The sequence below is a fragment of the Dipteris shenzhenensis genome, chromosome 11, assembly GCF_047967505.1.
Source record: "Dipteris shenzhenensis isolate YYH24624 ecotype China chromosome 11, Dip_SZ_1.0, whole genome shotgun sequence".
NCBI lineage: Eukaryota > Viridiplantae > Streptophyta > Polypodiopsida > Gleicheniales > Dipteridaceae > Dipteris > Dipteris shenzhenensis.
This window is the reverse complement of record NC_141606.1, coordinates 11,970,432-11,986,223: the sequence shown is the minus strand read 5'-3', so window position 1 is coordinate 11,986,223 and position 15,792 is coordinate 11,970,432. Positions and strand designations below refer to the sequence as shown.

The following is a 15,792-nucleotide window of genomic DNA, read 5'->3' as shown; positions in this document are numbered from 1 at the left end:
CCTTTCTCTTCTCCCAAAAGTGTCACATGATTGACTACAAAAGGCTTCTTGTAAACCTTAAGATAAATGAGAGATATAACCAAGTGATGGTGGGAGTGTGAATGAGGATGTAATCTACATGTAAGTTTCTTAGTTTTTGATTTACGTAAGGTAATCATATTGCTCATATTTTCTATAAAATACATCCTCATTATTCTATGTTTTTCCTTTCATAGTACAAAAAGTACAATGTGTTATGATCATATGGATGACATTTTCTTGTGGAACACATCGATATGAAGAGAGCCACATTTGATTATGGAGTCATGGCTAGCATATGCATCTAATAATAATCTCCTGGCCTCATAGTTAGATTATTGTGGGACCATACACAAACTCTATGAAATTGGATTTAGACTCTTTGGTATTTGTATTTTTGATGTAAAATGGTTAATTAGGACTATCTACAATAGTCCCAATGCTACAGTCAGGAAATATAGTAGTGGTTTTTTTTCCCATAGACTCCACCAAACTCTAGACCAATGAAAGTCATACTTTTGTTCTTCTCGAACAATTTGAAGAGGTATGTACTAATGAATTAAACTAATCCCTTCTCATCTTTAAACAATTGTAACATGTTTATACTTAAGCATAAATTAATGGTCTTTCATGGGAAATGCATGCATAGCAATGGATAAGATTCATCTTTATCTTAGTAACGCATCCAAATCTCTCAAAGAGACACTTGAGCTGAGAAGAGGATGGTGGTTGGTGGTCCAACTTGCTTCTTGAAGTAAACTGACATTTAAAGATAGAATGCACATACATAGATGTCAATGGATTCAATTAATTCTAATGGATTTAGGGAAGAAGATGAAGATCACGATACGAGTGAAGAAGAAGGTGAAAATAATAACATTGTAATAGAGAAAGGTGGAGATTATGACACTAGGAAAGATGATGGGGATCATGCATCACCTAATATTATGGCAGAGGGTAGTTTCATTCTCGTTTCATTACTTGAGAGACTTCATGAAATTCATTGTGTCGGCAACAATGAAGTAACTTGTTAATTGGCCAAAGGGGACAAAAAGTCTAGCAACATGCAAAGTAGTTGCCAGACCTAGTCTCATGTTGAGGGCTTATTGTTTATGCTTGGTCATGAGGAGGAGACCCGCACGAGATAACCCTACTTGTTTGCGGGCAAATCCATGCTGCGCATTTCACGAGCAAGTTCCAAGGTAAAAATCTCAAAAGTAATAAGGAAATATACAACACTGCCACAATGATGAACAGCCCCCAAAAACCCTCTAATGGCAATCGAATCGGGCCGATGACGTGACTGCATTGACTCACTTTTAACCAATTGTCTTGCATTGTTCGAAGCGAGCCATCTTGCTCTAAGGATAGTATTGCCGTCGATATCTCATCAGTAAGGGAGGAGTTCTTTGTAAATGCCTGCTCCAAGGTAAGCGAGCAAGTGTTAGTATACTAGTCCTTCTATGTTGCCAAGCTTGCATTGTAGACTCTTTCACATGATCACGATTCACAAGTGGGAGGGCATCAATTTAAACTTACAAAGCCAAAACCACCGAAGTCGGTGATTTGATCGTCCCCAATGGCATAATTGCATTGGGATGCTGCTACAAACGTTTGTACATAGGGAAGCTCATCCACAATCGCTCCAACTCCACCAGCCACTGTGGTGCCTAATTTGAGAGCTTTTGCATAATCCTGTTCGGAAGCAAGCGGCTTAAGTCTGCTTGGGCGCACACCCAGATTTGTCAAATAGGTCTTTACAAACGATCCCTGTTGGTAGCCGACTACTACATTGCTCTTCACCAAAGCATCAAACCCTTGGATAGCGGGAGAAAGTTGTTGAGATGAAAGATATGAGACTAGACTTGCTGTGTAGCTTTGAGTGCAGATGATTACTACCAGCAACCAAGCGAGAGTCGCATGCGTTTGGATTGAGTCCTCCTCTGCATGAGAGTCCTCTGTACATCAAATTGTGTTTCCACATTCCAATTCCAGATATAATAAAAGCATGCATTTGGATTGAGTCCTCCATGAGAGTCCTCGGTACATCAAATTGTGTTTCCAAATTCCAATTCCAGATATAATAAAAGCAGACACGAATACCGTACGACGACGTCGCGAGGACAGTGTTTGCGAGCCTACCCTGTTTTAGGAACACCATGAGAGCCGTAGACCTGCATCAAGCGAAGCCATGCGTATGAAGTTTAAAGCACAAAATGGAGAATTGCTTGCCAATACATGGTAATATTTGGCGGGACGTACACCCTTGTGTTTAGAGGTGCTAAGAGACTCTTTTTTAAATTTCAGCATTAGCGACGTAAAAGACGAAAATAAGGAACGTCGATGGAGCTTTGCACACAACCTTAGAGGAAAATGCGAAAGAGTATAGGACCGGTCACCGGAAATAGCAATTGAGGGAAACCAACCAGAAAGCCTCGCCAAGTCGCCTGATAGCCTTGGAAGCCATGGTACGGGGATGGGCAGGACGTTCATCTGCTCGCGCGTTGGCATCTACCGGATGTTCATGTGTTTGCTCGTTGGGATGTACCTGATCTGCACCTGTTTGCGCGTTCGGATCTACAGGATGTTCATCTGTTTGCCCGTCGCGATTTACATGATGCTGGGTATGTGGACTGGCTTCCTTGTTGTCTTCCTTTTTGTCTCTCCTTTTGCCTCCCAGAAATGAAACGGCAAAGCCAGTGGAAAAGAAAGCTGCCAGAATAACGATCCACAACTCGACCGAGAAAGGTTTCATGAAGTTCCACATAATTTCGTCACTACCGTAGTTAGACGTGAACGGCGTAACGATCGCTAGTGTCGATTGTGTATAAGGTTGGGTGAAGTCCACCTGCTGCATTCGTTCAGTGGTGATTGTGAGATCAGCCACAATGGCGTCAGCTTCCTGCGAATCACACACACAAATTGAAAGGATGTTATCCCGGGGAAAAGCGCAAACAAGATTTACGACGACCCCTTTGGAAAGGCCAAATATGGCACGAAAACGGGAAAAACTGGGCAAGTGAAATTTCGGACGACGTCCCTGGCGAGGGAGAAGGCGAGGGGGCAGGGGCTGCATAGGACCATGAGCTTATCATTAACAAGAAGAAGAAGAAGAAAAAGGAGAAGTGAAGGTTGGTGTCCATGAGTGGAAATTGGGCACAAATCTAGAATGCATGGCATTTTATGTTGTCTTTTGGAAGCTCTACCCTTCGTGGACTTGACTAGTTCAATGATTCTTGACTAGTTCAATGATTCAATCAAACTCGTTGGAAGATCCTCCCTTTGACGCAATCGCTTATGGAATTCATCCAGCTTCATAGCTCTATATTCCATTGGTTGCACTAATCCCAGAAGGAACACGAATCCCATTGGTTGCACTAATCCCAGAGCAAACACCAACTTTGGTTGAAAGTACGATTGGACTCCCAACTGTATAGGGAGAAGGATGGAGCGTTGTTTCGAAATTGGAGAACAAATTGAGAGAGAGCAACACCAAAATCACAATTTCTGCTGGGAATAATCTTGTGGCTTCTGCTACTCCATCATTGTAGAAATGTTGGGAATAGTGAGTAGATTTTCTATTGCATCCCCGTTGTTTGTGAGCTTGTGTGATGTTTGGTTTGAGTGTTGAAAGGCTATACAGTGCATTTTTGTGAAACTCCCACGAGCTTCTCTACCCTCTCAGCCAATTCTAATTGGTAGAGCCGGTAGACTAGCCTAACACAGGAGCTTGAGGTGCAGAAGTCCAGAAACTGGGATACAGTCATCCGTGGAAGTAGGCATGTATGCGGCCATGAAGTTCACATGAGGACTATGTGGCTGTCGGAATGTGCTCTTTTCCTCCAACTTGTTAAGAAAAGACAAATGTATAACCTCAAAAAGTATCCCAAGTTAATATTTTGGGAGGAAAGGGCAGGGCGGGAGCAGAGGAACATAGTGCATGCTACCCAACCACCCCCCAGCCATACCACATTCACCCCAATTTCCTATATACAACCCAATTTACCTTACTCTCTTCTCCCAAATACATATGTTTTTCTTCTTTGAAAGGGTCAATCTAGCACCACACTATGTTGCCAATCATAGGAGTTGACTGAACTCACCAGCCCTATGCATTAATGTAGTTCAAGAATACATCATGCGACATGTGCAAGATGGGTTGGAGGATTACGTGGGGGTCGTGCACATCTCCAATCAAGAGCACACTAAACATGCAAATTCTTTTGCTTGTGATCTTTTATTAGTCTTGGACTTCTCAACTTAAATGGCCTTTCCTTATGTTTAACATTGACTTCTTAGATCTAGCTAGATCTCTTTTTGACCCCCCTACCTAGGTGTTTTGAAAGGATTTACTGAGGCCTCTTGGCCATGTTAGTTTTTGGAACTTAGTTTGCTGCAATTTTGTGTCCTCATGTTCCTTGTGCTTAAACTTTCAATCAATTCTCTTGCCTAGAACCCACCTAAATCTATAATAACTCTTGTATTTAGTGAATCCTTTTTAAGTTGGAAGCTTCAATATTGTCATAAAGTGAATACCACAAGCCCCTTCACACCGATAAATTAATTATTCAATATACTCTCTAAAACTAAAGCTCATTTATTATGGAGTTATTTGGGGTTCCCATGCTCTTTTTTTATACTTGTGATCCTTGATTACTTGGCTATAGCTAGATAAGTTTCATTCTTGCTTTAGTGTTTTCCTCCGTAGATACTTTACAAAATTAGAGAAAGAATAAAATATTTATGATCTAGTTCATGCTTTGTACAATGAATGATAAGCCTTGTATGCCTATCCTGATCAACAATGGTGGATATATAGGCAAAGCAATCAAATAGTATAGAGTAGGTCACTCAATACAATATAATATTGTGTGCATGGAAAAACAATTTAAGGAGTGGTCAATATGTAGTGGACTATTGGCTAACCCATACTACAAGAAAGCATTCATGGCTAGGGAGGTCACAAATCTTTTACTCCATTAATCATGATATCATGATGTATATTTTTTCTTCCTGTACTAAAATTTTTCCCATGATGTCCTCTCGATGTCTGGTAATGCAGTTTGAACATCGTGAAGGGAATTATCAAATTAACAATTTCAAGAGGCAATGGTTATTCCATTTGAACCTCTATCTCTAGATGAGATGGGGGGACTATTTAAACATAGAAGTCAAGATGAATACCATATCACAAATAAAAGAGTACATGCATATTTGCATCTAAGGGTATTTGGAAGCTTGTCATTTTTACAAAATTCATTGGTTGTTGGGTAGGCTATTGATTAGATATGGCCCAACTTGTGGATGTCATGTCAAGCTCACATGTGTTCATGGTGACTTATTTGGCCAACGATGCCTCGTTGCTAGATTAACCCTTGCAAATAAGGGTGAAGAGAAGCACAATTCTTGAGAATAGAGAATTTTAAATAAGTTTTCTTCTAAGAAGTTGGGATTACTATAGGAGGGCTACTAGTGGAGCAAACTTGCCTGACATTAAGCATGGTTTTTGGGGCCCCATGCGGACCTGTACCATGTGGAGGATATACTTTTAGCCTATTAGTCTAATGTGGACTTTGTATTAAAGGAAGAGGAGGCATGCACACTTTTCCCTCACGTTCCAAATATTTTAGAAGGGGCACAACTCAATGAGGCTCTAACTTTCTAGGATTGACTTTAGAACGACGTTCAAATTTGAATATCCTCATGCGCTGCTTTTTGTAAATTATTAGAATTGCAAAAATGCCAAAATACTTGGCTCTGAGACAACACAAAGTTTAATAAGCCAAAATCAAAGAGATTAAAAACAAAGTCAAGATGAGGTCAAGATGAACAACTTGTGAGCATAGGCTGTCGGAAGCAATGCGTGCTTTGGTTCTTGGTTATTGGATGTTGGACATAGATCTAAAAGTACTCTTTTTGTTAGAAAGCATAGCCTCCTTGGTTGTTTGTTACTGAACATGAGACATAGATGTAATGACAGGCTTCTTTTAACGTTTAGAGGGTAAAGCTAAGAAAATCTCCATCCCCTGGCCTTAACATGAATGCTGATATGTCCATTTCATTCATAATTGGTCACCTTGTCCAATAATTTACAAGATGTTTTCCTTTTAGATGCTTCTCTAATATGAAGATGCCTACTGCTTCTAGCATGGTGTTGGTGGTAAGCATGTTTTTAAGTACAATTTCTTTCTTCAACAAAGTGTGAACTAGAAGAGGTGGAGCTATGTCAAGCTGATTTGTGCCCAGTTCTGGGAGTCCCTTTGACCGACATGAGAATTCCGGTGATTTTCACAAAGGCACAAGGTTGCTCAGGTGCTGGTAGATGGCGGTTTGGGGGTCAATATTGTCACTTTAAAGACCTGCCAAGAAATGGGCTGGATGTCTTGGGAGCTGGCGCCATTCTTAGTCTGCATGGCTGATCTACATCGGGTTCGCACAACAGTGTATTTTCAATGGAGGTTTCATCGTGCTCTTTAGAAACATGTATGTCCTTGCAATGTTTTCATTGCCATTAGCATGGGCCAAGAGAGCCCTGGAGCAATACTACTCTATAGCAAGAAAGTTATTTGTTATAGTGGAGAATCATTGAGCCTATGGGGAGCTCTAGGAAGAGGAACATGTGCAAGTCCAATAAAATGGACAAAATCGAGAGAATGTAGGAGTTTATATAGGTGATGGTGTGATGGATTCTAAGTCTACCAAGAAGAGTAGGCCAAAAGCAAAGAAGGATGTGCTATGAAAGGTGTTCGTCAATCACATTTAGTATTGTGGGGATGTAGAACTCCTTTCTCTCTATCATGAAGTTTTTGCGAGATCAAGGGAGGTAGCAAGCTAAGGGTGTCCCCTTCCAGACCACCCGCGAGGGAGTGTGACACCTCTCGAGTGAAAATACAAAGGTTTTGCTTCGGTGTGCAATACCTCGATCGAGGTATTGTGTCCAATGAAATTGGCACACGTGGACATCCGAACTGAGCTAATACCTCGATCGAGGTCTTTCATTTTAATCAACTGAACCAAGCCTATACCTCGATCGTGGTGTCGTGGCTCCACAACTATACCTCGATCGAGGTATCGTGGCGTGTCCACATACCTCGATCGTGGTATGCTGGACTGATAACATGGAGGCGTGTCAAATACCACGATCGAGGTATTTGACACACCTCCATGTCATCATGGTGTCATGGCTACCACGATCGAGGTATGTGGCATCCAACATGGTATTCAATGTAGTATGTTGGCAGTTGACATACCACGATCGAGGTATGTGGAACTACTGACACGTACGCATGGTAATACCACGATCGAGGTCTTTCGCATCCTACGTGGCTATGGCTTGACTTGACGTGGAATGATTTTCTTACGTGGAGAAACATCCAGGATTATAAGTGGCACAAATACCACGATCGTTGGTAATGCACGTGGACAGCCATGTATGCACGTATAGACTTAGTATGCATGGCATGATATGTTCGTGTGAAATACCACGATCATGGTATTGTGAAACCCTAAAATTTCCTATATAAAGAGAGGGACCTTGATCAAGCCCCTCATCGTTGAAACCTCGATCAAGCTCCTCCTCATCAAAATGGATGGAATTGCTGGAGCGACGGAGATCGACGGAATTGCTGGAGCGACAGAGATCGACGAACAGAGATGGACAGAGCGGGAGATTCCAGGTAAGGTTTTTTTAAGTGTAGCATTTTTTTTTGGTGAAAATTTATTTAAATTTTAGTTTATAAGAAGATGTAATTTAATTATAAAATATTTAAAATTTTAAAATATATTTTAAAGTTTTTTTAAATTATTTTTTAATTACTGAAGTTTTTATTTAAATGTCAAAAAGTATATGTTTTTTGTTTTTTAAAATCATCTATTGAAAAAAAGATTAAAGTAGTTTTTATGTTATTTTTCAAATTAGCGAAGTTTTTATTTAAATATAAAAACGTTTAAATTTTATTTTTAAAAATCATCTTTCCAAAAAAAGAAAACATGAGTTTAAAGTAGTTTTTATATTATTTTTTAAATTAGTGAAGTTTTTATTTAAAATATCAAAACGTATATATTTTATTTTTTAAAATCATCTATTAAAAAAAAGAGAGATTAAAGTAGTTTTTATGTTATTTTTTAGATTAGTGAAGTTTTTATTTAAATATAAAAACGTTTAAATTTTATTTTTTAAAATCATCTTTTAAAAAAAAGAAAACAAGAGTTTAAAGTAGTTTTTATATTATTTTTGAAGTTAGTGAAGTTTTTATTTAAATGTCAAAACGTATATATTTTGTTTTTAAAAATCATAGATCTATTTTAAAAAAAAGAGATTAAAGCAGTTTTTATGTTATTTTTTCAATTAGTGAAGTTTTTAATTAAATATAAAAACGTTTAAATTTTATTATTAAAAATCATCTATTAAAAAAAAGAAAACAAGAGTTTAAAGTAGTTTTTATATTATTTTTCAAGTTAGTGAAGTTTTAAATTCAATGTCAAAATGTATATATTTTGTATTTTAAAATTATCTTTTTTTAATAAAGAGATTAAAGTAGTTTTTTTGTTATTTTTTAAATTAGTGAAGTTTTTATTTAAATATAAAAACGTTTAAATTTTGTTTTTAAAAATCATCTAAAATTAAAAAAAAGAAAACTTGAGTTTAAACGAGTTTTTATATTATTTTTTAAATTAGTGAGGCTTTTATTTAAATGTCAAAACGTATATATTTTGTCTTTTAAAATCATCTATTAAAAAAAAAAGAGATCAAAGTAGTTTTTATGTTATTTTTTAAATTAGTGATGTTTTTATTTAAATATAAAAATATTTAAATTTTGTTTTTAAAATCATCTATAAAGAAAAAAGAAAACAAGAGTTTAGTAGTTTTTATATTATTTTTCAAGTTAGTGAAGTTTTAAATTAAATGTCAAAACGTATATATTTTGTATTTTAAAATCATCTATTTTTTAATTTAAAAAAAGAGAGTAAAGTAGTTTTTATATTATTTTTCAAATTAGGGAAGTTTTCATCTAATTGTAAAAACATATATAGTTTGTTTTTAAAAATCATATATTAAAAAAAAAGAGAAAATAAGAGTTCAATGTAGTTTTTATATTATTTTTCAAAGGGTGAGGTTTAGACTCTATACTTAAAAGATGTAGTCTACAACCACCATGCAATCGATCATATAGAAATTCATTGCATGTAGTCTACAACCATCATGCGAGTGATCGATCGATGTGTAGGGTTGTAAGAGAACCAAGCAATAGGTGATTGAAATTCATATAGAAGCTCGTACCTTAAAGGGCTATTACCAAGCCATGGAACTTTAAATATATTGATGGAAAACTCAATGTGTAATAATTATTGAGTTGCCAGCAAATGTATTTGTGTCAACAAAATCAAAATTGTAGATGAAGTGCTCAACTTCAGAGAACATAGCTCTACTAAACTTGTCCTTCTAGTGTAAGGCCTGGCTATGAGATGACTCGCACTCAAACAAGTCTCGAATGGCTCTCCAACCCAAGCCATGACCATCGATCTCTGCCTCAGCCTGTGCCTGAAAGGTATCCAAAACGTCCTCAAATGTAGATGCTAGGGCACCCCCTCACTTGGTCGCAAGTCTCGATTTAGTCATCGATGCTCTAGGTCATCTCAGCTCTCAAAATCGCTATCTGCATATGAACAGTGGTGCCAGAACCTGCGTGCTGGCTGGCGCATGCACAAAAAAACACATGGAAATTAATATTCTATTTGGGTAATGAAAATTAATATTCTATTCAATGGGACTTAATATTCTATTTGGGTAATGAAAACTTTTAGCTAGCCAATTTTGATTGAATTTTTACAAAAGCTCATGACAAGGTTTCATGGAATCACATAAGTCTTTGTATTTGTCTATGTAACTATATCCATTCATAGATCTACAACCTCCCTAGTTCCCTATTTCTATAGTTTCACGTGCCACCTAAAGGGATTGCTAGCCACATGATCTACCCTCTCCTTGCATCAACCTATCACACCATATGATTTGAAAATGATGTGTAGGCGAATGTGTTGTTCAAATCATCTTATTTGTTTGATTGATTACACTTCGTCATGTACTCCTTGATGAGGTAGGATGTCGTTGGGATCATCCTATGCACCTAACAGTAGATGGGCCAAATGTGTGGCTATGCCTACAACAGTGCTATGTTGCAAATGCAACACATGCACTCTTGCATGCTCCAAGTTGCTCCACTCTTCAATGGAAGATGCACACACGATAGTTATTGAATGGTGTTATTGACAAAGGGATTTAGATGTACATCCTTGGTCTTATTTCATTTTCAAAGAAATTTCAAACTTTGTGTTAAAGATGCTACACTTTCTATTGTATAGTTAGTGGTCACGTACATGGTGATAATATATGCTAAGAGACCAACCATTTTGGTCATAAATATGAGCGAAACTTTTTGACTGAAAACAACAAAGAGAGGGCTTGCTGCTCCATTTCTTCATACCTTGTTTCCACCTCTGTAAAAGCTGTCGGCTAGCATAATAGATGGGTTGCATTCAGGGATGTTTTTATCCGAGATATCTCGCTGCGAATGGTGGTCGATTGCTTCACAACCGTCAGATAGCCAGGGTATTTACCATGTAGCTATATGCCGAGTTTGTGCTTGGTCATCGAGTAGACTACCTTAGTACCCGTCCAGGACCAAGAGTGGGACATGGTAGGATTGGGCGTGAGGAGCATCAGACTGCAGGTGTTCGGCGTTGACGTGAGGTACCACAGCTGCACACTATCCTTGCACCAACATTGTGAGCTGTTGGAGGACAGATTAGGGGGGATGTTCATTCAGTGGCCTCATCCTTGCATGACATGGTCTCTGCCCTATCGAGATCACTTTTGATTCCACCTCCCCCACCTTCCACATCTATGGATCCTCCCGCATCTACACTGCCTCAGCATGAGTTGGATACTTGAGATGCACAGATTGCAGAGTTGGAGGCATTATTGGCTGAGTCTGGGGTCGAGGTTAGTTATAACTAATTATTTTAGTTTATTTTTTTGTTGCATGTTTTAAACTGAAGTTTTTTGGTTCATTCTCACCATGTACGCGACATGTTTGATGACCGAGAGCAGATGTCATAGATTGGAAGCGTGAAAACAGAGAACCGCACGTAGAAGATGCCGTAGAACTGCACACAGTCGTAGGAGTAACAGATGTCGACAGACGGATTGTATGCCACTAGCCGTGCAGACTTCGAATCCGAGCAACCACACCAATTCTATTAACTAGAAAAGAAATCAAAGCATGAGGCTAAACGCTAGGCATGGCGATGCTCCTGGGCCATAGAGGAAAAGGAAACTTGAGGGGAGAAGCATTAACATGGGTGGGGAAAAGGGATTAAGAGGGGTGGGAATGAAGAGGGAGATTATGGCACAAGGGGGAAGGGAGAGGGGAAAGAGGAGCATGTACATGATGGGAGGTGGAATGTAGAGATGGAGACATCAAGGGAAGAGGGTCATGCTTTATTTGAAAGGAAGGATGGGGGGAAATCAAAGTACTAGCTAGGTGGCGTTACAAGAATGAGCGTGTTCCATCAAGAAATAGCCCCCTCCTTTATTAGCCAAGAGAGGGAGTCTCTCCCAATAAATGCATCCTCCCACATGCATGGTGTGTGTGGAGGAATCTCCCATGTGGGCTAGGTGGGTATGCACTCTCAATTATATGCGACAACCCTTTGCCTCATTTTTCCACATAAATCAAACCCCATATCCCAAGTCTAAGATACTCCCTTGGTCTCTCCCCAATTTTATAACACGTTCAAACATCTAGGAGGACAAGTGTGCAAGTGGAGGGTTGGCACAAGGAGTCTTGCCACCTCATCCTACTTTCCCCATTATTTAACTTGCACTCTTGGACTATCTACACCCCCCCACATGGGCCTATCCTACATGGAGGGAATAATCCAATAGAATATCCATCTCCACCTATTTTATATTACTTCTCCCATGGTCCTTGGGCCATGTCTCACTAAATGTAGGCATGGGACCACCTAGGTGGAGGGGTGGCCCATGGAGGAACCATGCCACCTTAACATTTTATAATATTACTACCATGGATTATGTACAACACACCTTATGGGTCCTCTTACATGGAAGGGTGGCACATGGTCATGCCCTGCCACCTCAACCATGGGCCCTATGCACACCATATTGTATTATATTATTTCCACACATACAAGCACACACACATATTTATGCCTTTTACCTTGGTCAAATTTATCCATAACAATGTTTGAGTAGATGAATCGGTGGCATCCTTTGTATGTGGCCTTTGAGAGGAAAAAAGTATTTTGCATGACTAAAACCCAAGCGCATGAGGTATACAACCTCTCCAACGATGGCCAAGATGCATACTCCTTGGCGAGGATGATTTCACTATGCAAGATTGGTTGGTCTGTGTCAACATTGGGCCCAAGAGAGGTGCCAAGGTTAAGTGCAAGACCGTGAGGCCAGAGTTTTGGGCAAAATTCTATACTTTATTAGGCGACACAATCTAAGAAGAAGAACACGTGGAGACAGCTGAAGAAAAGGATACCCCTCCCAGACAAGCAACAGAGGCAAGCATTGATAAACAGACAGTCGACATCAAGCCAATAAGGAAGAAAAAGACTCCAATCAAGATCAAAAAGAGAGTTCCGATCGGCAGGCCTTGGGAGAAATAGGATTTAGTCATCAAATATAGCACAAACATTATATTGAAGTTGAACTGATTTGTACAAAGTCTTTGATGTCTGGTATGATCTTGCATAAATGAACAATAAGTTGAAGATGAAATGATTTGTACATTAGATAGAGTGGTGTCGTTAAATATTAAACAAGCAATATATTGAAATTGTGAACAAATTGTATTACGTTTAGAACACACCTTGAAGGTGATCGAGAGACTATCCAAAAGAGAAGAAAACCAGCAAAGGTAAGCGGACTTGAGGAGGGTACCAGCCACACGCCAAAATATGATCATGTCAACCAACCTAGGCAAAGTAGAGGACACCCTCGGAGGATATTGATAGGCAATGAACATGAAAGAACAAAATCCAACTCAGAAGGTCAACAAGTTCATGCTGAATGTATATATACCAAGAACCTATTGGGAGTTATGGTTTGGAGGTCACAAAATCATTTGCAAGGGGGTTTCTATTTAAACATCTAAAGGGGCCAAATGATTGGGCATCTTTCTCTAACTTTTATGGCACTCGTGAGGGTGTGAGAGCACTCGTAGATACTTTTATGGCACAACTGGAGACTACTAAGGTTGCCTTGCAAGCAGAGGAGAGTGCTATGATAGCTGATGTACTCAAGATGGACCAACTGAAGCACACAATTGGGCGGTTGACATTGAACATTGAGAAACTTGACAGTTCTTTGGTAGACACAAAATTTGTTGATGCTGTGGCTGAGCTCAAGCATAGTTTGACCTGAAAGACATAACAATAATGCATGTAGAAGCCTAGATGGAGTTTGTAAAAAACATGCAAAAGAACAAAAGTACTATTTTGTTGAGTGTTCCACCACCTAAGGTGCCATCTACTGATGCTTACACAACTGATTCATGTTATATTTGTACAGCTTGTGGGTTGCTAATGTATGATGTCGAAGCATTAGGCATGTTCTTGCTTCCATGCAAGCATGCATACCACATGTACTATTTTGCACACCTTGTTGCCAGCTTGAACCAATGTATGGACAAACAATGCAGCCAGACAAACAGTACATATCTACCTATGAGGTGCAAGGTGCATTCCCGTGAACTTGTAGCTATCTAAATATCTGGCATGTGCTACCTAATAGGCCTTTCCATTTTTATAGTAGTTGCCAAGCACTGGAGGGTCGCTACCTTCCCACGAAATGATCCTTACCAAGCCATACGACAAATGTTGAATTCCACATACTAGGTGGCAGGTACTTAGCAATTTGTTATTGTTGGCAGTTGTTGCCAGACACAAATTGGTAGCTACAACATAGCTACCGCTAGCACATGGTGCATAGATAGCTACAACAATGTGTATAGTAGTAGCAAAGATTTGGGGGTTGGCTACCTGCCCACGAAATGCTACCTACTAGGCCCTCCCACAAGTGCTAGCTAACACACATCAGATGGCTACAACACGGTGGTAGCTACCTCATGCTCGATACATAGGTGTGATCTGGTAACTTCCACATGGTGCATATGATAGCTACGACTTAACGAGTAGTGGTCACCACGGTAGATACGTCATGGTGGCTACAACACCATGGTGAGATACAGAGATATGATAGTAGATAGCTACTCCATGGAATAGGTAGCTACCTGTTGTCCACCACATAGTGGATAGATGGCTACAACACAGTGGTAGCTACCTCATGGTGGATACATAGCTATGACTTGACGTCTGGTACCTTCCAAATGGTGCATAGATAGCTACAACTTAAGGAGTAATGGTCACCATGGTAGCTACCTCATGGTGGCTACAACACCATGGTAGGTACTACATGGTGGATACATAGCTACAACACAGTGGTAGCTACTCCATGGAATAGGGAGCTACCTGATGTCCACCACATGGTGGATAGATGGCTACAACACAGTGGTAGCTACCTAATGGTGGATACATAGCTATGACTCGATGTCTGGTACCTTCCACATGGTGCATAGATAGCTAGAACTTAAAGAGTATTGGTCACCATGGTAGCTACCTCATGGTGAATAGATATCTATGTCACAATGGTACCTACTCCTTGGAATAGGTAGCTACCTACTGTCCACCACATGGTGGTAGGTACTACATTGTGGATAGATAGCTATGTCACAGTGGTAGCTACTCCATGGAATAGGTAGCTACCTTCTGTTCAGCACATGGTGGATAGATGGCTACTCGGGGGGGTCACTATGTATAAACGCTCTATATCACGTGCGCTCAAGGCTTATTTTTAAAATCCCTTATTTGTAAATTTTTCATTAATAACATGTACCCCTTTTCTATACAAATCTGTAAATTTTTTCCAAAACCATTTTAAATAGTAATTTATGTATATTTGTTTTTGTAAATTTTAGAAATAAAAAATATTCTGTTGAACTCACGTGATAGGGTTACATATGATGAGTGACCCCCCCGAGGATGGCTACAGCATAGTGGTAGCTAAAATTCCTTTTGTAGAGGTACCTCTTGATGGTGTTGGATTTTGTATATAGTTAGCTGCCTTGCAACACAAGACAAGTCTTCTATACCAGTGAGTATATTTGAGTCACTTGCAACACAAGAAACCTTTTATGCATCAACATTTGTTACTATAATGTCCTCAATACCTGTGAGCATGCCAATGTGATACTCTTGATCACTACTATAGCTTCTTATCAATTTGGATCCCATTTGTGTTATAGTCCTTTTCTTCTAATAATATTCTGTTGTGTCTTCCATGACATTGAAGGAAACTATCTTGGGAAAACTTGATTTCAAGAAAGCTAACCCCCATTTACAAGTACTATGAAATTGTAGATGAGACATAGTATTATGGACGCTTAGATGTGAAGTACTATCCATTGCATTTTAAATGACACCTGCACTAGTCAACTTAATTATCTCCACTATACAGAGAAAACTCTAAGCATAGCTCTTAAAGTTGCCAATTGCTAAAACTTCTCCGGAGCAAGTTAACATCTCTACTTTTTCTCCCTCAAAATAGGTTTTCTTGATATCTTGAAAGTATGTCTTTGGAACAATTTCGTCTTGGTCCCAGAGCATTCTGTGTGCTTGCATATC

The 15,792-nt window shown here is 39.2% G+C and overlaps 1 protein-coding gene across 1 annotated transcript; it reads right to left on the bottom strand.

The window, feature by feature from the left end:
* Positions 1 to 1,062: 1,062 nt before the first annotated feature.
* On the bottom strand, positions 1,063 to 2,994 carry LOC147896619 (glutamate receptor 3.1-like). Its single transcript, XM_087381934.1, has 4 exons — positions 2,445 to 2,994; positions 2,161 to 2,192; positions 1,558 to 1,961; positions 1,063 to 1,437 (listed from the first exon to the last, which is right to left on the bottom strand). Exons 1-4 carry the CDS (start codon positions 2,873 to 2,875, stop codon positions 1,129 to 1,131), a joined length of 1,176 nt encoding a protein of 391 aa, XP_087238060.1. The 5' UTR covers positions 2,876 to 2,994; the 3' UTR covers positions 1,063 to 1,128.
* Between the last annotated feature and the right edge of the window lie 12,798 nt (positions 2,995 to 15,792).